Source organism: Lipomyces arxii (genome assembly GCF_038497795.1).
Source record: "Lipomyces arxii strain Phaff 12-163 unplaced genomic scaffold V1512scaffold_3, whole genome shotgun sequence".
Lineage (NCBI taxonomy): Eukaryota > Fungi > Ascomycota > Lipomycetes > Lipomycetales > Lipomycetaceae > Lipomyces > Lipomyces arxii.
In genome coordinates, this window is record NW_027117702.1 from 641,263 (window position 1) to 660,731 (window position 19,469).

General features: G+C 45.0%; 8 protein-coding genes across 8 annotated transcripts; 5 read left to right on the top strand and 3 right to left on the bottom strand.

Annotated features, from left to right (window-relative positions):
* Window positions 1–1,006: 1,006 nt before the first annotated feature.
* On the top strand, window positions 1,007–1,243 carry V1512DRAFT_204021 (uncharacterized protein; the record flags this gene model as incomplete). Its single annotated transcript, XM_066913314.1, has 1 exon — window positions 1,007–1,243. One exon carries the CDS (start codon window positions 1,007–1,009, stop codon window positions 1,241–1,243), a length of 237 nt encoding a protein of 78 aa, XP_066773132.1.
* A 794-nt stretch (window positions 1,244–2,037) lies between these two features.
* V1512DRAFT_235199 (uncharacterized protein) lies at window positions 2,038–3,574 on the top strand. Its single transcript, XM_066914081.1, has 2 exons — window positions 2,038–2,744; window positions 2,791–3,574. The coding sequence occupies exons 1-2, from the start codon at window positions 2,164–2,166 to the stop codon at window positions 3,197–3,199; spliced, it is 990 nt and encodes a 329-aa protein (XP_066773133.1). The 5' UTR covers window positions 2,038–2,163; the 3' UTR covers window positions 3,200–3,574.
* A 513-nt stretch (window positions 3,575–4,087) lies between these two features.
* V1512DRAFT_203796 (trypsin-like cysteine/serine peptidase domain-containing protein) lies at window positions 4,088–7,179 on the bottom strand (the record flags this gene model as incomplete). The annotated part of the gene is made up of 3 exons (XM_066913307.1): window positions 4,088–5,656; window positions 5,704–6,617; window positions 6,672–7,179. The coding sequence occupies 3 exons, from the start codon at window positions 7,177–7,179 to the stop codon at window positions 4,088–4,090; spliced, it is 2,991 nt and encodes a 996-aa protein (XP_066773134.1).
* A 307-nt stretch (window positions 7,180–7,486) lies between these two features.
* V1512DRAFT_259405 (RNA polymerase) lies at window positions 7,487–8,096 on the top strand. Its single transcript, XM_066915634.1, has 3 exons — window positions 7,487–7,568; window positions 7,616–7,756; window positions 7,803–8,096. Exons 1-3 carry the CDS (start codon window positions 7,563–7,565, stop codon window positions 8,034–8,036), a joined length of 381 nt encoding a protein of 126 aa, XP_066773135.1. The 5' UTR covers window positions 7,487–7,562; the 3' UTR covers window positions 8,037–8,096.
* V1512DRAFT_235209 (chaperonin Cpn60/TCP-1 family) lies at window positions 8,022–10,063 on the bottom strand. Its single transcript, XM_066914082.1, has 7 exons — window positions 9,986–10,063; window positions 9,874–9,937; window positions 9,756–9,826; window positions 9,610–9,704; window positions 9,514–9,556; window positions 8,882–9,469; window positions 8,022–8,836 (listed from the first exon to the last, which is right to left on the bottom strand). Exons 1-7 carry the CDS (start codon window positions 10,008–10,010, stop codon window positions 8,094–8,096), a joined length of 1,629 nt encoding a protein of 542 aa, XP_066773136.1. The 5' UTR covers window positions 10,011–10,063; the 3' UTR covers window positions 8,022–8,093.
* Window positions 10,064–10,165: 102 nt separating this feature from the next.
* V1512DRAFT_235211 (pyridoxal phosphate-dependent transferase) lies at window positions 10,166–11,693 on the top strand. Its single transcript, XM_066914083.1, has 3 exons — window positions 10,166–10,330; window positions 10,384–11,070; window positions 11,116–11,693. Exons 1-3 carry the CDS (start codon window positions 10,236–10,238, stop codon window positions 11,570–11,572), a joined length of 1,239 nt encoding a protein of 412 aa, XP_066773137.1. The 5' UTR covers window positions 10,166–10,235; the 3' UTR covers window positions 11,573–11,693.
* On the bottom strand, window positions 11,577–14,156 carry V1512DRAFT_259412 (uncharacterized protein). The gene is made up of 3 exons (XM_066915635.1): window positions 13,800–14,156; window positions 12,879–13,746; window positions 11,577–12,831 (listed from the first exon to the last, which is right to left on the bottom strand). The coding sequence occupies exons 1-3, from the start codon at window positions 13,900–13,902 to the stop codon at window positions 11,685–11,687; spliced, it is 2,118 nt and encodes a 705-aa protein (XP_066773138.1). The 5' UTR covers window positions 13,903–14,156; the 3' UTR covers window positions 11,577–11,684.
* Window positions 14,157–17,421: 3,265 nt separating this feature from the next.
* V1512DRAFT_259419 (uncharacterized protein) lies at window positions 17,422–19,421 on the top strand. The gene is made up of 7 exons (XM_066915636.1): window positions 17,422–17,728; window positions 17,773–18,322; window positions 18,367–18,503; window positions 18,550–18,801; window positions 18,850–19,053; window positions 19,099–19,176; window positions 19,225–19,421. Exons 1-7 carry the CDS (start codon window positions 17,499–17,501, stop codon window positions 19,412–19,414), a joined length of 1,641 nt encoding a protein of 546 aa, XP_066773139.1. The 5' UTR covers window positions 17,422–17,498; the 3' UTR covers window positions 19,415–19,421.
* The last annotated feature ends 48 nt before the right edge of the window (window positions 19,422–19,469 follow it).

The window sequence follows — 19,469 nt, forward strand, 5'->3', positions numbered from 1 at the left end:
TTATTCTCTAGTTGACTTAGGGTATTAAACGCAACTTGAATGTGGTGTTAAATCTCGGTTAGTGCATCAAACAACCTGTGGCTCCGAGACAAGGTCTCGACATAATCCGACTCAGATCGGCGACGTCGCTAGTATAAACGCATACCCGCTCACTCTTCATTCACACGCGCACAGTTCCCGGCTCCGACATCATAAAGTCTTTTTTTTTTTGAGTGTCACCCTCGATTCGACTCCCAAACCGAGCACACTTTCACTCACTCACTTACTAACTCACTCTCTTTCTTTTTCTCCTTCCTCTTCTTCTCCGTCTTCTTCACGTTATTTCTTAACTGTTGCAATGCTATCTATTCCAATCCAAATGAATACGAATCATTCTTTATCGCGTCGTCATCTCTCAGATTCAGCCTCACCTTCATCGAACCAATACGTACCTGAGCTCCGCGGAGATTTCCGCCAGGACCATCACCACCCCCACTTGCTCCGTCCTGACTTTCGTGTTGCTCCAAGATCATATTCTCCTATTTCTTTGGCTGTGTATCATCTATCTCCATCTTCAACTGCTCTGTCTCCATTGTCATCTGCAGCTTGTTCAACAGCTTCAACCTCGCGTGCCCAGTCTCCGGAAGTGGCTCTACCTGCATCTGACCGAGCTCTACCACCCATTTCCTCTATCTTAGGTCCTGATGACAATACGTTTCCTACCTCAATTCCGTCTCCCTCATCAAGAGACATTCGTGTTCGTGCTCAGTCATGGCCATCGCCATCTTCAGTCTCAAGTTCAGACGAGCATCTGCCGCCACTAGCGTTTCCTGCAAAAGGTATGGGCTCCAGCATCAGCAGTATAAGCAGTAGTGGCAGTATCTCATCAATCTCAAGTGTCTCTAGTGGAACTAGTGGAACTAGTGTTCCACCACTCGCAAAGTTTACCCATCCTTCGGAGTCGGAAATTTACTATTACACAGATAGAAGACCTTCAGACCAATACATGATGGCAAGTCCTGTAGAAATGCATGCCTCAAATCCATGGTCAGCGTCTCCTACTTTGCCTGTTGTTGCCCACCCGAGGCAAGACTCAAATTCTCTTTCACCTCCATCAAATGGAGTTGATAGATACGTGTGCCAGGTTTGCTCGCGTGCGTTCTCGCGGCCTAGCAGCTTACGAATCCATTGTCACTCTCACACCGGCGAAAAGCCATTTGTATGTGGCCATGACGGATGTGGGAAGGCTTTCAGTGTCCGGTAAGCTAGAAATCATATTATTTTCTATTCAGCCTATTCTAATTTTTACAGCTCAAATATGAAACGTCACGAGCGTGGCTGTCATGTATAAAGCGAGTATTATTGCGCAGGGCACTCTGGCGTTTGGTTTCACATTTGGGAGTTATTGCCGGGATTTTGGTTTGCTAAGTGATTATCATGAGTAATGGATGAGGGATGAGTGTACAATAGCGATTGTGTCTTTAGATCTTGCTCTGGAACATTTGTAAATACGGAGTCGTGTTATGTTTATGATTTATTACTATAAATGTGTATATTGAACTTTGAGTATCAATGTTTACCAGTCCAAAACGTAGGGACAACATTTGATCTTCCTTTTTAAGGTGTGGAGCAGTTTCACGGCTGAATGCGTACCCGAGCCGCACGTCTCGCTTCTTCACGTCATTATTGGACAGTATTGATTGGCGATAATGAATAGCATTCTGTTCGTGCAAAGTACCCAACACTATCGTGGCCGGCCGACAATTACTTGTAGCCATCGCTTGCTGAATCACCACATATAGTAAGTAGACGCCTTTTAAACTAGTTCATGCACTATTATGGTTGTAGAGCTTTCGTAGATCATGCATATAGTACACTGGAACCTCTGACTCCTCGTACTGTCTACACATTGTACACAGTGTCCAATCTTAAACAATCTAGTTTAAATCTTCACTAGTCTGCCAATTTGATACTACAGAGCCCGTTTGTTTGTTTCGACTCCAATTTCATTTACTTTGGTCTACCAAGTCTCTCCGTGCGAACCCCATCGATAATGCGCCGCATATGACTAAGCACCGCTGTTGATATCCGGGTAACGAATTTCGGTGATCTCGTCAGCTCTTAAAGCCGATATAACTTTACAACACTTTCCCCTCACCGTCGCAGTTGATTATCAATAACAAAATGGCTAGTGTTCTTCTTACCGGCGCATCTGGATTTATCGCCGCTCATGTTCTCAAGATTTTGATTGATCGTGGGTACACTGTCAAGGCCACTGTTCGTTCGCAAGCCAAGGCAGATTACATCAAAAATCAGTACCCCGATGCTAAGCTCTCGTTCTCAATTGTGCCTGACATCGCTGCTTCCGGTGCGTTTGACGAGGCCGTCAAAGGTGTTGACTATATTGTCCACACTGCGTCGCCGTTCCACTTCAAAGTCACAGACCCGGTCAAGGACATGCTCGATCCAGCCGTGAAGGGTACGCGTTCTGTTCTTGAGGCTGCAAAAGCGTATGCGCCCCAGGTCAAACGTATTGTCATTACGTCTTCGTTTGCGGCAATCGTGAATATTACGAAAGGTGATTGGCCCGGACACGTTTACACCGAAGAAGACTGGAATGAAGTCACATGGGAGGAAGCCGCAGGCAAAGATGCTTCAACCACGTACAGAGGTAGCAAGACTTTTGCCGAGAAGGCTGCGTGGGATTTCGTCAGAGACGAGAAGCCAAATTTTGAGGTTACCACAATCAACCCCCCTCTTGTTTGGTATGTGTATGCTTTACTGCGATTATCATATAAGCTAACATTTTAGGGGCCCAATGCTCCACGATGTCTCACCCGAAACCATCAACACCTCAAATGCAATGGTGTACGGCATGATCAACGGCTCAGTCAAGACCACGTCAACTATGCATGCCGGCTGGGTCGACGTTCGCAACGTCGCCGAAGCCCACGTCAAGGCTTTCGAAACCCCTGAAGCTGCCGGCCAACGTTACTTTCTCATTGGTGGCAAGTTTTACTATCCGGACGTTGTCAAGATCATCCAGAAGAATTTCCCTGAACTTGCAGACAAGCTTCCCACAATTTCTGATGAGCCATTACCCCCGTTCTGGGACTTCAGCAACGAAAAGTCAAGGAAGCAGCTCGGAATTGAGTATCTGACTCTCGAGCAGAGTATTGTTGACTTGACCAAGCAGCTCATTAGCTGGGTCCCAAAATAAATGCGGAGAGTGGCTCAAAGGCTTTGATAATATAGTCTTGGGTTTGCACCTCAATTAGCTTTGTGTGTTGTCTGTATTTCAGTTACCGGCTATGACATGTCCATGAGCATCTGGTATTGTAGAACAACTCAACGCGCATTTGTTGCAGACGTGTTAGATATTTTGTATTAGGTAATAAGTGAAATATTATCTAGAAAATCAAAGAGTTTGGCTTTGAATATGTAAGATTGCCATCATATTAAGTCTATGGTCTCAAGGGTGTCTTCATGAGTAAGCCGTTTATTGACCGGCTGAAAAGCTTATCCATACACTAGTTAAGCGACGGCTTGGTTAGTTGGAACTCAGCGTAAAAGTTGGGCGGTTTGTTAGTTTGGAATTTAAGCTAAACGTTAATTGCAATAGAGTTTCGTAGCGCAGCATAAAACAGGCAGGGTAACTGCTTGATTGATTTTGAAGATTTGTTTTTGGGCTTCAACAGTCATTCACAATCGCAGTTGATGTTTAATAGAATGAATAGAGTTTTTTCATTGACTTATTTGGTTTTATTGCTGCTCACTCTGATTGATCGTAGTCACACTGTCAAGGCTACCTATCTGAACTCAGGCCAAGCGGACTTCATCAAGAAACCGTATCTAAATGCTGAGTTCTAGTTCTCATTATCGGTCGTGTCTGACATTGACGTTGTGAATGCAATTGATCAAAGATGTTGGTTTTATTGTCTACACTGCATTGCCGTTCCATTGTAAAACCACCGATTGAGTCAAGGATCTACTTGAGCCGATCATTAAGCACTCGCTCAATTGGGTCCCTAAATAAATGACTAAAGTATGTAAATAGAATGTGTAAATTCGTTCATTAGTTCTTCATAATAAAATACAATCGTGGCCGTTATTCCGTCTCCACAGCACCGTCAATACCAACACTCTCTTCGGTCTGCACGCCGCCGTGGTAACTATACCGTTTCCACTCGCCAGGTCTGGACTTGTCTTTCACCAGCTCCACCGTGGGGAAGTAGTGTAAATCTGACTTGATTGAGCTCGCATACGGCATGTTGTCGAACGTTACTACCCGCATCCGCAGGTAAGTGTTATCCGGAATCACGCGCACGATATCCAAAAATGTCGACAAATCCGGCGTCGCCTTGCCATTCACATGTGTCACAAACGACGTCGGTTCAACCTGGTACTGGTACGCTGGGGAACCCGCCATCCGGCCGCTGACGTACACGCCGGAGTGCAATTTCTTAATTTGCTGTCGCACCGCGTGGTGAGGATCGTGCAGCACTGCTCCGCACCAGATGACAACCCGGTCGGTCGCAAACTGCTCGGTCGGAACGGTAGGCACTTTCAGCGAGATTTCCTTGCGCTGTCGAAGCACAACCATGTCCAATGTCTCGTTGTCGTACATCACGTCCAGTTCAGATACTCTAGTAAGCGTCTGCCCGTTAATCGACAACAACACGTCGCCTTCTTCAAATACATCGGGAGTATCACGACACACCAGCTGCCGCACAGCGAACAACTGATGCCGGTCGCTATTTGACTCCTCGACATTCCGAATCCACTCGTCCGCGACGCCACGAATCCGGGCCTGATTCATCTGCAGCACACTCAACTCAACATCCAGTATCCTCAAGTTCGGCGTCTCACCCGCCCGAAGCTTCTGCACAATCGAATAAACAGACGACGTGCACAGTCCGGCTCGATATTCGACGTCACGGTTATTATGCGTCCGCTCGCCCAGGAACATGAGCCACAGTCCGCCTACAACACCGTCAGTGTCTGCCAACATACCACTGGCACATTGATTTCCAAGTACGCTGTCAATCTTCATGCCGTCAATGTTGCTAGCCCGATACCGTGGTGCGAGCTGATTGGGTGGGATTGTCATGGTTGAGATGTCAGTCACCGTTGTCCGTGCGACCACGATCCGCATGTTCTGGTTGATGCCCAAAAATACAGTTGATGAGTTACGCTCCATCGGCTCTGGGCTTAGCACTGCGGTCTCGACCGGCGCGTTGACTAGGCTTGGATCATACGACACAACGCTCCAGCCATGAGTCGGATGCAGGAACACGACTTTGCCAGGCACCATAATAGAATCCGCGACCGTGACAATGATGTCGCATAAGTCGTACGGCACCACGCTCCGGGCAACGAGCACCAGGCCCTTTTCAGCGTCAATCACGACGCCGTGCCCTACTTTGACCGAACGTGGGAAGCCATCAATCTTGAGCGGGATCAGACACGTCACTCGCACCATGCTCCGTGCAAGTTTAGCTGCCATCCCAATATCTGAATGGTTGATCTCAGTGAACTTGGCTGACATTGGCTGAAGTGGTTGTGGAGGCAGTGGTCTGCCTAAGTCTTCAAAATCCCATAGTCCTGTTTTATCATTTCGTACTGCTAATCTAAACTCCGACGTCCAATGCCTATCAATATGTACAATAGAAGTATTCTGCCTGTCAGCGACTAGTAAACTCACATTTGTAGGACAAAACTTACTACAGAGTGCAGGTCTTGTATATTCCTGCAAGTCGCAACCACCCATTGTTTATCACGGATAGTCTGCATAACTTTAATAAATGTGTCCAGATCCGGTGTCAGCTCGTTATTTAAACTTTCAACCATCCAGCCTCGGTCGCGATCCAGTCTGAACGACCCGGCAGGCTCGGCAATGTAAACTCCTTTGACCGGGATTACGAACTGCCGCGCGAGCTGGTATGACAAGTTGTGAAATGTTGCACCGGAAACTTCGACGAAACGGTCTGGCGTAATGGCGTGCAAGTCGCCAACTAAGAGTGTAATCTCAAAATCTTCGCCTCCACGTTGGATAACCATGGTGACCGTGTTGCCGACGTTGGAGTCAAGAATCTCGTCCAGCCGAATGAACGTCGTCAAATGCTCACCGTTCACGGTGACTAAACAGTCACCTTCCTCAATTGAGCCATGTGCTGGCCCGTCAGGCAAAACGACCTCAGCCAGTAGCATGCCTATACAACTTGGAAACTTCTCACGAACAACAGATTCGACCTCAGGCGTGAGTCCTAGTCGTCTACATTCGTCAAACGGTTTTAAAATCCACTGAACCTGAATTGTGCCCCGGCTGATATGCTGGTCTGCCAGAACGCACCTGAGAGCTCTCAGTCCGCGGTACAGCGGCAAAAAGAAATCGGTCGACGATTCACTGCTGCCACCAGCCTGTAACGCAACAACGTATCCGTCAATGTTAACTACCGGACTGCCGCTTGAGCCGCCACTCGCACTGGCGGCAGCTTGGATGTATTCGGTGTTGAAGTCATTATACATAAGAGTACCGTACATCGGTGCATTTCGGTCAAGCCGACTGATGAAACCAGATAAAATACTTAGCTTCTCTCCAGCGTCGTTTCCAATGACTCTGATTTCGGCTCCTACCTCTACATAAATGTTAGTTCTATCGCTTAGACATTGTGTGATATAAAATGCCATACTTGCGAGCTCCGGACGTAGTTCTAGGGCGACAACTTGCATATACTTGATTGCACTCGGATCGAACCGTAATAAACCAAAATCGTGAACGGGATCGCGGTAGATTGGGTGAACGTCGCACTCCTCATGATTATCAAAAATTGCAAACCCAGTAAACGGACCCGGACCGACGACGTGTCTGTTTGTCATGATGAGACCTCGCTTTGAATCGACAACAAATCCAGTTGCTTCGCTCACGAGCGGCGGTTCAGTATCAAAACTCGCTGTCTGTGCAAACCGCACCGAAACCACACTTTTGACGACTTTTTCTATTGTTCGTTGCCACTCTATTGAATCTCCAATCGGCACCACACTAACTGCAAAATCTGTCTTGCCATTCCTGCCCTTTCCCACGCTTCCAGCAGACTTCCTTCTTCCATTGCCGACATGCTCAAACTCGTCGTCATCTTCCTCCTCTTCATCCTCGTCTTCTTCTTCTGGATCCACACACTCGGTTTCGACGTCGTCCATAATTTCGTCTCCAATTCCAAAAATTTCCTCGGCATCTTCAACTAATTCGACATACTCTTCATCGTTATCGCCCTCGACAGCAGGCGAGTTCAAGTCAGCTGCTGTCTGACCCAAAAATCTATTCCGTTTTGACCGGTCTTCAACCGGAGACGCTTTTCGTTTTGAATTCATTTACTGTTTTCCTTGTTTAATTAATGAAAATATATATAAAAAACAGCTGAGAATTTTTTATTCTTTATTTTTGTTGACCAACCTTTCGCTGAGTTTGCTCAAAACTGAATTTTTTTGAATACGATTTTCAATGATTCAGGGGTAATTAGAACATCATTAAAATGTTCATTATCGAGTAGTGTTAAATACAACGTCAACTAATAGTGCACATAATGAAGGTTAGTTTACGCTTATTTCTACTAATTTCATCACTAACATAAACAAGGTGGAAATTTCAAGAGAGAAATTATTATCAAATTATGAAGTTTTGGAGCACATTAACGATTTAAAGCGAAAACGAAAGAAATCAGCTGGAAAGTACTCGACTATGAGGAAAACAGAGAATCTAGAGACCATTCTACTAGAAGTATGCTCATATTGTTCAATAAAGAAAATCTCTAAATATTTCTTAGTTACAAGGATATCTTAAAGGATCACCAGCGGCAAAACAAAGTGCAAACGGAATGAGAAAGTTCCTCGAGGAAATGTCAATTTACAAGCTCGAGAAGGCTGAGAAGTTGATGATTATAAACAACACCCCGAATTCTGATGCTACGCTTTCTAGTCTGATAGAAGAGGCCATGGAAAGATTTACACAAGACGAACGAAATCATATGCTCGAGCTTATAGAAACACATTTAATGTAAATTACTGGAATATTGTATAATTAGTGACACGATCAATGATGAACTCATGATACTATTTTACTCTGGTCCTGGTCCTGGAGGTGGTGGCGCACTCTCGCCACTGTCGCCTTGCTTACGGACTCCACTAACGATATCGTCCACACGAAGCAACAAACATGCGCTCTCAATCGCAGTCTTGATCGACTGCAACTTGATCACTTCCGGCTCCCACACACCGTACTCTTTCATGTCCACGATCTTGCCAGTATCACCATTGATACCCCAAGTGCTGAGCCCTTCGGCGTGCTTTGCTCTCAACTCGGCCAGAACCTTGATCGGATTGGCGCCGCAGTTCTGTGCAAGCGTACGAGGAATAACCTCCATCGCCTCTGCAACTGACCGGTAAGGCCATTGCATCACGCCTTCCATGCTCTTAGCTTTCTCTGCAAGCTGCACACTGACAGCCATCTCGGTAGCTCCTCCACCGGGTGACAATCGAGGCTCGAAAAACACGTTACGCGCGACCGACATGGCGTCCTGCAAGTTCCGGTCAATCTCGTTCAGAATGTCTTTGCTCGGTCCACGCAGCAAGATGGTGCACGCACGTGGAGTGCTGCACTTGGTCAAGAAAGTGAAGTACTCGTCGCCAATTAGCTCAATGTTGAACAATCCGCACTGTGTTCCGACGTCGGACTCTCTCAAATCCTCGATTCTGTTAACGATGGTCGCACCAGTCGCTCGAGCAATCCTGTTGTTGTCTGTCTTCTTGACACGCCTCAACGCAGTCACGTTGCCTTTTAGCAAATAGTGTTGAGCCAAGTCTGATTGGTTAGCATTTCATCATCACTCAAATCTCAACTGCATACCAGAAACACCCTTCTCAGTAATGACAAGATCGGGGTTGAATGACAGAATAGTCTCACACAGACCCTTGATTTGCTCTTCTTCAATCTGCAGAATTCTGTTCCAGTCTTCTTCCTTGGTAATTTCAATGTTTGTTTGAGATTCTCCCTTCTTGTACTCCAACGGACAGTCAAGCAAGATAATTCTCGGGTTTTCTATTTTCCGTCGCATCTTGGGGTGTGTGACATCCTTGTTGAGCATCACGCCATCCAACACACACGAGTCCTCAATCTCTCCGCCAGGAATTTTCTCAACTCTGGCATATCGTTTGATGTCAACCTCACGCTTCCCGTTAATCTCGACAGCGACCGTCCGGACAGCCTTCAGCGCCAAGCCACACATCAGATCACTCCAGCGAGCAACGTACTTTGTGCCGATCGAGGCAGAGATCAACTGAAGCATCTGCTTGTCGTCGTCGACATCGACCTTGACTGAGATGTCGTTGATGATTTCGAGCGCGTCAGCGAGTGCCTGTTTGAATGCGGCAATGATAACGACAGGATGAATGTTGCGCTCGACATGAGGATATGCAAACGCAAGAATTTCACCAGCTTAACTTGTTAGATCAAACTGCGTGATTCGTAATTAGACATACCCAAAATGATAACAGTGGTCGTTCCATCTCCAACTTCTTCGTCCTACATAATGTGTGAATATGTGGATTTGACATCACAGCACACCACGGTCATACCTGAGTTCGGCTAAGCTCAATCATGCTCTTTGCTGCTGGATGAGTAACTTCGATCTCACGTAGAATGGCGTGTCCGTCGTTTGTAAGTACAATTCCTATTCAAATGAGCACTTGACCCTGTGCGATCCATTACTATTCACACAAACCTCCCATAGGATCAAGAAGCATTTTAAGCATGGCCTTTGGTCCTAAACAGGTCCGAATAATATCTGCAACACTAAACCAGTCAGGGACACACTGTAAACTAAATCAAAGCGCACTCACGTCTTTGCTGCTGTAATATTCGAGATTTGAGCGCGTCTACCAGTCTGCCGTTCGCCACCGGCATCTAAAATATCAGCAACTAGTGTATTAACTGATTGACCAATTCACTTACTCATAACAACAACAGGAGCCTGCATTGTCGCGTGTTGTCAATTAAAATCAATCGAATCTCAAAAAACGCGTCACAACCTTGAAATTTTTCTGTGTCATTCTGTTTTACGTGCGGTTCAGGGGGGAGTACGTAAAGTTCAGAACATATACGTAATTTCCATAACGATTTAGAGTCAGATTAATTGCACTCAGTTCTATAAAATTACCAGTTCACTTCATAGAACTATTGACCTTTCTCATTATACGTAAGAATGACGGTCGCTAATCTGACTTCACCAGCATTTGATCTTGTTAAACTGACAAGGCCAAATATTCTTTCACTAGAGCCCTATCGTTGTGCCAGAGAGTATGTCCTTACTTGTCTGCAATATCTCTACATATGACTAAACTACTATTTAGTGACTATAAAGTGGGTATTTTGCTCGACGCAAATGAAAACGCATACGGTCCTTCGATTTACTCTGGCAACGTCTCGTCAGCAGACTCAAACGCCATAATTGCATCAGATATCATCGCTGGTCTCCACAGATACCCAGACCCTCACCAGGAAGATGTAAAGCAATTGCTATGCAACCTCAGAAATGCTCCGACGAAAGACGACCCTTCTGTTGCTCCCTTAACGCCTGATAATCTTTACGTAGGTGTCGGATCAGACGAGTGCGTGGATACCATCATTCGCTGTTTCGCTGCGCCTGGACGGGAGAAAATGTTGACATGTCCACCTACTTACGGTATGTACGCTGTCGCGGCTCAGGTCAACGACGTTGAGGTCGTCACTGTCAACCTCGACCTCGAAACTCCCGGTTTCCCCGTCAGAGTCGACGCCATTATGGATACACTCACAAACGACCCGTCAATCCACCTGGTGTATCTGTGTTCGCCTGGAAACCCGACTGCAAGCTTGGTCGACCCTGCGTCGCTCAAGAAGATTTTGGAGCATCCGACTTGGAACGGTATTGTGGTTGTCGACGAAGCGTATATCGATTTCTCTCCTACAGGCAGCTCCCTGGCTCCGTGGGTTACAAAGTATGACAACCTGCTCGTCATGCAGACCCTTTCCAAGGCCTTTGGTATGGCTGGTATCAGGTATGCTTTGAGTTTTGGTTATCACTTACAAGACTAACATGCCAGACTGGGAGTTACATTTGGCTCACCCTCAGTCGCTCGCATCTTGAATAACGTCAAGGCTCCATATAATATCTCCTCCCTAACCAGTGAACTCGGGTTGAAAGCCCTTTCTCCCGCAGGTGTGGCTCTCATGAACAAAAACATTGCTGCGATTTTAGTCCAGCGACAACGTCTATTAGACGAACTCCCAATGATTCCCGGCGTCGGCAACTTTATTGGCGGCAACGACTCAAACTTCTTACTGGTTCAAATTCTTGACAAACCAGACGGTGTCCCGTCGTCTGCTATTGCACTCAAATTATATACTACTCTTGCAGAAGAAAAAGGCGTTGTCATTCGGTTTAGAGGAAAAGAGCCCGGATGTCCTGGCGCGCTACGAATCACGATCGGAACCGAGCAAGAAGTCACAGTCTTGCTTGAAAAGGTGAAAGAAACATTGGCTGCAATTTACAATGCTTAATCGGTTTGAATTTGGTGTTTGATTATATTAGACTTTGTATGCATTGCAGAAAAATTATGTACAAATAAAAATTAAAATAATGTACTATACACAGACCATTCAAATGCAAAATTTACCACCCTTCGTTTATCCGCTTCGACGCCAGGTAATTAATCATCACTGCCTTGCGGACTCTGGCTGCCTCATTCCATATGCTCCTGACCTGCTCATCCTGCGCAATCGCACGCGTATACTGGTCCACATATCTAGAGTCTGACATAATTAGCTTATGATTGTATCTGTCAGCATTGAGGCGTCCTGTGAAGTATTTCTCCATATTCGACTCGTAGTCGAACCACATCTGCTCGTATGTCACCACTCGTTGATAATATTCCATAAACTCTTGTGCGGATGGATTGATCGGGTTGGCGAGCGGTATTGGCGCCGCAGGCGGACGAATCTCCAACACATAAGGTGAATCTTGAAAGTCTAACGGCTGCAATGTCGGTATCTGCTGAACGGGTCTGATCGGTGCAGTCCGGCTAAATGGTAAATTCATATCTGGCTCATTGTATCCATTGTAAAAACCTGCCAAAGGAACGTTCACTGGTTCTTGAGGAGCTTCCACTGGCGATCTTGGTGAATCCATGTTAATATCGTTCACGTCCAAGCCATTTGGATTGATTGGATAAGCTTCCTTAAGCTCGTCCATCTTAAATTCGCCTTTTTGCTGAGTAAATGGTGGAACGATGTTAAACACCCCCATGTTATCAAATGAGCTCGTACCCAATGGGGCTCGCGATTTGATTGCTGACCGAGCACGACCGGTAGCCCGTTTTCGCGGCGACGGAGTTGTCGTTCCATCTGGCTGAGATCTTACTGTTGTTCGTGCAGGAATTTCTTCACCGCTACTCACGTTGTCCTCCTCTTCCAGCGTTGGTTGCCGTGAACCAGGGCCATCTTGCTTTTTGGCAGTCGATGCTGCTTTAGGTTGAGCCTTTTTACGGTTGGCCATTTTGTACTTCATGTCCGGAGAATTTAATGTAAATGGATTAGTTTCAGTAAACGCAGTATTCCACATATCTTCAAACTTGTTTTGTAAGTTTTCAGTCTGGTCAAGTGGTGTCTCTTCTGCCATTGGGTGCTCACTGTTACTGCCAGCGTTGGTTTCCTCGACCGGTATGCTATCCGCAGTATCCCCATTAGCACCTTGGAAGGTGGAACTCTTTACACCAAAGTTGATATCTGGCGGAGTCTGAAATGGCGACGACGCTGTATTTCTGTAACAGTTAGCATCTAACGAAAATCTTACCGTCTTATATCTTACTTTATAGGCTCAAACGCCGCGCGCTCAAATTTGAATCCAGACCCATTCGCAGTATTGGTTTCACTTGAACTATTACTATCCCCGGCAGTTTGATTTAGAGGGGCAGGTTGATTGTAACCGCGACCCGTCGATGTGGGTGTAAAAGGTTGAGTTTTGGCAGAAGGTTCGGTCGGAGTAGTCGGCTTCCGTCGCGAGGTGGGATGCAGGTACGTCCTTATTTCGATTGGCGTTTTCGGGCTAGGCTTGGTCGACTGTGAGGTCGGCGTTGGAGATGCTGAATAGTTTGCTTTCCCCCGCACATCTGCGCCAAAACTCGACTGGCCTTTGTGAATGTTTTCATTAGACGCTTTTTGATTTGACTCCGACTTTGATTTTGAACTTGACAACTCTGCGTTTGCCTGGTGATAATATGTTTTGTTGTTTGCGTAGGTGTAGGTCGCGCTGGTTGGTTTGGCAGTGTTGGCAGAATTGTTTGCAGCATTGCGGCCGGCGTACTCGTAGGCGCTTGGCTGCGGCTTCTTTGGTGACGATTGCGCACTACGATTCGGCGTGAAAGTCGACTGAAACGAAAATGTTCGAGAGCTGCCATATGCATAACCTCCATGCGCTTTGCTGCCATATTTATCCTGTGGCGGTGTCCAGTACTGATTTTTAGACGGGCTTGATGTCGAGTTTGTGTACGTCGTTGAGGTATAGGTTTTGGTGGTCGTTTTGTGGCACCATTGCCTACCCATTACCGCCTCCCGCGCTGAATCATACACCCGTCTTTTTTGTGGATCACTTAAAATATCATTTGCCTCGACCAAAATCTTGAACTTTTCCCCAATTTCCGGCCGGTTCGGATTCTTATCTGGATGATATGCAAGTGCTAATTTGTAGTCAGTTGAAGACCACTTAAGGAAAAGCAGTAAAAAAACAAACCTAAGCGTCGATACGCCTTTCTGATGTCATCAGCCGTACACCGTGGCGAAACCAATTCCAACACGGAGTAATAATCAGCGGACCCATTCTCCTCGGGCTTCATATCTTATAATCTACACTTTATCGCGTACGTGTGTCAACGTCATCAAAACCTGGTTGGGGTTGAATGGATCTTGGTCTGAAGCAAGCAGATCTCAGCTATAACGAGATCTCCAGTTTCTTTGTATAAATTCAATTAACAAAGTAAACCGGTGCGTAATAGCACTGAGATCTCAATGTTCGTTTGTAAAAACTTGCTTGTGAATGAATGCAGTTGTCAAAATTTTGTATTGTTTGTCGGTTTGTTTACACTGCGCGTAATTTTTGGGTGACAGATAATGGCTACTCTTGAGTTATTCATTGAAATGCATTATCAACCCATAACAAGCATTACACTAAACAAAACGCCTTGGAGTTTGTTTTGGTACTGTTATTGAATACTCTAGCAATGAATTGTAATAATTGTAAGCAAATGTATAATAAGTTTTACAGGATTACGGTTGAATTGTATCAACACAAAGTTTCTCTATACAGTTTCGCGGTCAGCAGATAGTTATACTCGTTTTGAGCGCGACGGCAGGCCGTAAGCAAGCAATTCGCCATATCTTCAACAAGTCTTCGAGGCGAGGCTCCGTACAACAGAGAGCATATATACAATAAAATACCATCCTAATTATACTTAACCAAATCCGGCTTGCCGTGAATTTTATTGGCCGTGCAGACCATTGAGCCATTTCATAACGGAGCGTACAAGAAATCACTTTTATACAAGAGAGCAGTCTTTCAGACACTCGATTCAAGGTCGCTTGAAATGCTGTGACCGCGAGCATCATATTCCCTTTTGCCGTAAATCGTTGGCATTTTTGGTAATATGGAAAACGCGTAAAATGTTTAGGAGTATGATGTATAAATTTATTTATTGTGTGGTGCGCCGCGAAAGTGGTCTGTCTGTCTGTCTGTCTGTCTGTCTGTCTGTCTGTCTGTCTTGTGCCGCGGAGTTTGTCCCACCTGTATTCGTCAAAATATCGAAGTATCGTTGTTTTCAGGTTTAGGTTAGTCGAATAGCAGGGAAATGGATTTTTTAGCGTGTATCAAAAAGCTTAAAATTGAATTGACTAATTTTGCCATAACTGCCTGCCTGCCTGCCTGCCTGCCTCTCTCTCTACTGCTGGCTGGCTGGCAGCCAGCCAGCCGGCTGCAAGCAACCCCAGACGGATGATCCATCTGTCAGTCAGAACAGACTCTGCGGTCACGAAATTGCAATTTTACGGGATAGGGCACATCCTGGCACATAATATATATATGTATATAGATAACATTGTATTATTTTATTTCCTTATTGAAAATTGCATAACCAGTTTACCTTTATTTAATTTTTATTTTGGCGATTTTAAATTTAAGCATATTATGTCTACTTAATTTGCTACTGATCGTGGAGCGCAATTTTCTCTCGTTGAGCATAAGTTTGGTGGTGTTTCATGAAATTGTTTCTGCTTCATCAACGTTTACAAAATCAGCAACAATTGTAAAGTATTATCAATAAATGTAACGAGTTCTAAAAAAATACAGAATCGGTTAAATCAAAAATTTTATTAGTTACACACCAAGCTGATGACCATCAACAGAAAGATCGCAAATTCTAAGGAGACAGAGACACCAGGAAAAGTTCAAACCATAGAAGGCAAAGCACAGAAGAACATGACTTGTAAGTAAAAGATTATTCAATGTGTTATTTAAAAGCAAAGCCAGCTAAACAATATTGTTGAGGAAGAACACACAAATGACGGCTCCTTGAATTACGATGTGCTAGCTTGCTTCCATTCAGCAAAGCATCTAGTCAAATTTTTACCTAAATCTTCATGAGACCACAAACCAGACCACAAAGTCGCGGCGCAATAATGTACTAGACCAGCAGGTCAAGGTCATCTAATTTGATACTGCAGACTGATGGACATGCACGTTTCGTGTCGGGCCAGTAAACGAAAGTCATCTAGACAGCCGACACTATACATATCTATACCGATCAAATCTAGGCCCAATTGAAAGCCAGAAGTCTCGCATACGAAACAGCTGAGTGTCCGCAAAAAGTAGTTTCCGTAAAACTTTATGATCGGTGATATGGATCTCAATAACACGTCGGCAAGGCTTAACACTAAACAAACTAAGAACAATAAGCAGTCATGTGGCCAGCCGCAAAGCAAATTTGGTGCTACTTAAGATGAAAGTTCCTGTTCAAGACGCCTAATGGTGAACTAGTCATGAATAACCATGCACTAATTATCATCAGCCAATCAAACACATTCTGTTTTCGGTAATTTGCCTCTTCACGACTCCACATCATGATGTTCCACCAAATAAACGTAACATTCGTATAGTGAAGACCGCGACGCGTCTCTTTGTACCACCGTAGCTTGTGTTGTGCAACACCGGATTGATCCGAGTAACAACAGGCCGCGATGGATGTAAACAACACAACGAATGCGTAGGAGCGATCCCCTGCACCGTATACCATACAAATAAGAAGTATCCGGTGCGTAAACTAAAATGGACCGGTTACTGCAGATTGAATATCAGTAACAATGTGACTTTAGACAAGGTCGAGCAAATAAACTGGAATTTGGTATGGATATTTGAAGTCGTGTTGCAGAATTCATAGAGTCCACAAAACGCTCTGTATCTATTTGACACGCGCTGCAGTGCTACTGAGTACTACTCTTATTGATTGATTGTGTCAACAGCTTCGGAGTTGGCTAGTGCAAAGGCACCCCACTGCTAATCCATCAAAAAAACCACTCTATTTCTGTTCAAAGTGGATGCCTCATAAGACCGCGACCGTACGTTATGTCAATCAGCATTGCGTCCTTCAATGTTACTACAGGTTTGCGATTGGGGGCCGTAAAAACTAGAGATACAGAAACAGAAACATTATCAGATAACAGTGGCTTTAAAGAGGACTAAAACAGATCAGAACTCAGTGCCAACGCAACTAAATACTGCTTATGTTACACATTGAAATGACTAAGTATCTAACAGTCAATAAGCCATAGGAGAAATCTATCGATATATAGCCACGAGCACTTTAGGCTGAAGCTCCATTGTGTAGGATCTCTGCACACAAAAGCACATTTTGAAGATCACAGTAGTACCAAGATTAGCATAGAAAAAGTCAAGTATTGAATGTGAAAGTCATCAGAATTGTAAAATGATGCCAAAGAACCATATCGATCACAGCCAACAATTTTCTGTGCGAAAACGCTTTTCGATTAAAAGCGACCTGATGCTCAAATTGACACAGTTGAGCTTTGCAAATAATTCGAGTATTATACCATAGTCTGATCTCTTTGTCTAATGAAATCCCACCGTTGCAATACAAATCAAAAAAAACAGCTTATCTCCATTCCTTGATACAAATGCTGTTCATTAAAACATGCAGCTTTTTTTGATTCTTGTGACAACTTTTGCTGTTCGTAGGTGCCATCTTTTCATTCGTTTCTCCACGTTGAAAGTTTAAGTGTAAAATATTGTGGGTTAGGTACATAGAGCCGCACCATTTTGTTGGGTAGGCGGGGTAGAAACAAATACTAAAGAACCGCGAGGAGCCTGTTAATAGTCGGCAACAAACCAAGATTGATTTAGAGTACTGAGTACGAAAAGCAGATAATGGCAGTGAATTTGGTAGAATCGAAACGTGATTTGATAGCTTATCTGTTGAATTATGTGGTGTCTCCTGAGGAGTATGAAACTATTCTGTCAAAGCTAGCAAAGGTCGATACCACGAAGGTTGCAGGGTCTGGAAGGAAAGTTGCACTGAAAAAACATTTGGCTGGTCTAATGATACCGAGTGAAACTGTGTGGGTTCAAGCTCAGAATTTGAACGAACTTTATATCTCGTGAGTGAATGAATCAGTTAGAAGTGCTTGTCTAACGGAAGCAGAGTATTTCGAGCTTCGACGCGTCTATACGGAGGCGCATATACTGCATTGACTTTAGCAGAAATGGTCCCGTATTACTCCAAGAAACTGATGGAAAAGAGAGTTCAATTGGGGGACAAACGCGGTAGTCGTCCGTCATTGCTTTCACGCAATAGGTCTCGAGCAAGCTCGTCTGCCGCGATGATCCTGGCCATGTACCGTCTTCTTTACGTGTTTACAATGTCTCTTCATACAGGTGTAATGTCAAAGGAGGCCAGACAGTTTCGCGCAAAACACAGGCGCGTCACACGTACTTTTCGGTCCCAATACTTTGCCCCGTTCACGTCCGGTCTTTTATCTGGCCTTTTTTTAAAATGGCTGCCAACGACTAAGAGAAGATCTGACATTGCGTTTTTTAGCGCGACAGTGGCAGCAGAGCAGCTGTTTAATTTTGTGACTATGAACAAACAATTTGCTTTTGTGCGGCAACAGGCTGGTCCTTGGATTTTGTTTCCAATCTCATTGGCGCAGCTTTTGTATACCTTCACTTACAATCCCGAATGCTGTCCAGAGGTAGATCTTATGCAACTGGCTTTGACTGAGAATAATGATGATAGGGATTCAAAACTCTAATGCTGAAGTTAGGTGCTGGGTACATTCCCCAGCGCCCCTCTCACTATCCAGCCAACCTGACTTGGCCTGATACAACTGAGTCTCTCAACAGTTTGAGAGCTATAGCCACAAAGAATTATCCGTGAGTAACTCGTTGGCGGTCTTTGATCTTGGCTTACAAAGTGAAGACCGTTTAACTCTCCTATACTTTATCCGGACTCGTACACGCTTCCATCCGACTTTCAAACTATAGATCCAATTGTGTCACAAGCGCACCCGGCAATAAAAAATTTGTCGTGCGCACTTTTACATCCAGACGAAAGTTCCTGCGTGCGTGAGTTTGCCAAAAACTCGTTATGGCAGTTTGGCAGTTCGGCAAAGATCATCGGTGCAATCTACGGTGTGCTCGCGCTTTTGTCAGTTAAGAAGATGAAAGCAAGGTAAGTTCACGTGGAGCACGGTGTTTTGGCTAGTTTTGACATAACCAGTCTGCGAGAAAACGTTGCACAGACGTTGATCGCATTTTTGAGGACGAACACCTTCGTGACCATGACAATCACCTCGCTTTGGGGTGGACTCTGTGCCTCCCAAGCGTTGCTTTCAAGCAAGCAGCTCCCATTTTACAGAACCAGAATCATTGGGTTTGTAGCCGGTCTATGGGCATATCTCGATAGAACTAATGGCGCTGCAAAGTCTGTATGTTTTTGACATCGCATACTTTTGCTAACTTGACATAGATTTCTTCCTGTCGCGCGGATGGGATTCGAGTCATACTGGCGAACTCTAATTAAAACCAAGAGAGTCTTAACCGTACCGCAAGTAGACAAGTCAGAAACGTGTCTGCTCATTCTAACACTGTGTAGCCATGGCGATGTGTTTGTGTTTGCCAGCAGTCTCGCGATCTTGATGACAATCTATGACCGTGCGCCTCAAGCGATTGAAAATAAAGATTATAAACGTGCGCTTGAGCTGCTAAGTGGAAGCAAGCCATGCGAGCCTCCCTTGTCTGCGCCTCAGACCCCGTTGATTGAGAAACGGCCGTCGCTGCCTTGAGTCTGTCTCAAGTATGATAATTTAATTCAAATTTTATCTCAATCAAAACTGTACG

Excerpts from the sequence above, each read along its gene's own strand:
- V1512DRAFT_235199 (XM_066914081.1), top strand. The coding sequence starts at position 2,164 with ATGGCTAGTGTTCTTCTTACCGGCGCATCTGGATTTATCGCCGCTCAT. Across the intron at positions 2,745-2,790 it reads ATCAACCCCCCTCTTGTTTG|GGGCCCAATGCTCCACGATG; the intron begins GTATGTGTATGC and ends CTAACATTTTAG.
- V1512DRAFT_259405 (XM_066915634.1), top strand. Across the intron at positions 7,757-7,802 it reads TAGAGACCATTCTACTAGAA|TTACAAGGATATCTTAAAGG; the intron begins GTATGCTCATAT and ends AATATTTCTTAG.
- V1512DRAFT_235209 (XM_066914082.1), bottom strand. The coding sequence starts at position 10,010 with ATGCAGGCTCCTGTTGTTGTTATGA. Across the intron at positions 9,938-9,985 it reads GGCTCCTGTTGTTGTTATGA|ATGCCGGTGGCGAACGGCAG; the intron begins GTAAGTGAATTG and ends CTGATATTTTAG. Across the intron at positions 9,827-9,873 it reads AATATTACAGCAGCAAAGAC|TGTTGCAGATATTATTCGGA; the intron begins GTGAGTGCGCTT and ends TGACTGGTTTAG.
- V1512DRAFT_235211 (XM_066914083.1), top strand. The coding sequence starts at position 10,236 with ATGACGGTCGCTAATCTGACTTCACCAGCATTTGATCTTGTTAAACTG. Across the intron at positions 10,331-10,383 it reads CCCTATCGTTGTGCCAGAGA|TGACTATAAAGTGGGTATTT; the intron begins GTATGTCCTTAC and ends ACTACTATTTAG. Across the intron at positions 11,071-11,115 it reads TTTGGTATGGCTGGTATCAG|ACTGGGAGTTACATTTGGCT; the intron begins GTATGCTTTGAG and ends CTAACATGCCAG.
- V1512DRAFT_259412 (XM_066915635.1), bottom strand. The coding sequence starts at position 13,902 with ATGAAGCCCGAGGAGAATGGGTCCGCTGATTATTACTCCGTGTTGGAA. Across the intron at positions 13,747-13,799 it reads AAAGGCGTATCGACGCTTAG|CACTTGCATATCATCCAGAT; the intron begins GTTTGTTTTTTT and ends ACTACAAATTAG. Across the intron at positions 12,832-12,878 it reads GCGGCGTTTGAGCCTATAAA|AAATACAGCGTCGTCGCCAT; the intron begins GTAAGATATAAG and ends TAACTGTTACAG.
- V1512DRAFT_259419 (XM_066915636.1), top strand. The coding sequence starts at position 17,499 with ATGGCAGTGAATTTGGTAGAATCGAAACGTGATTTGATAGCTTATCTG. Across the intron at positions 18,504-18,549 it reads ATAGCCACAAAGAATTATCC|ACCGTTTAACTCTCCTATAC; the intron begins GTGAGTAACTCG and ends TACAAAGTGAAG. Across the intron at positions 19,054-19,098 it reads AGAACTAATGGCGCTGCAAA|ATTTCTTCCTGTCGCGCGGA; the intron begins GTCTGTATGTTT and ends AACTTGACATAG.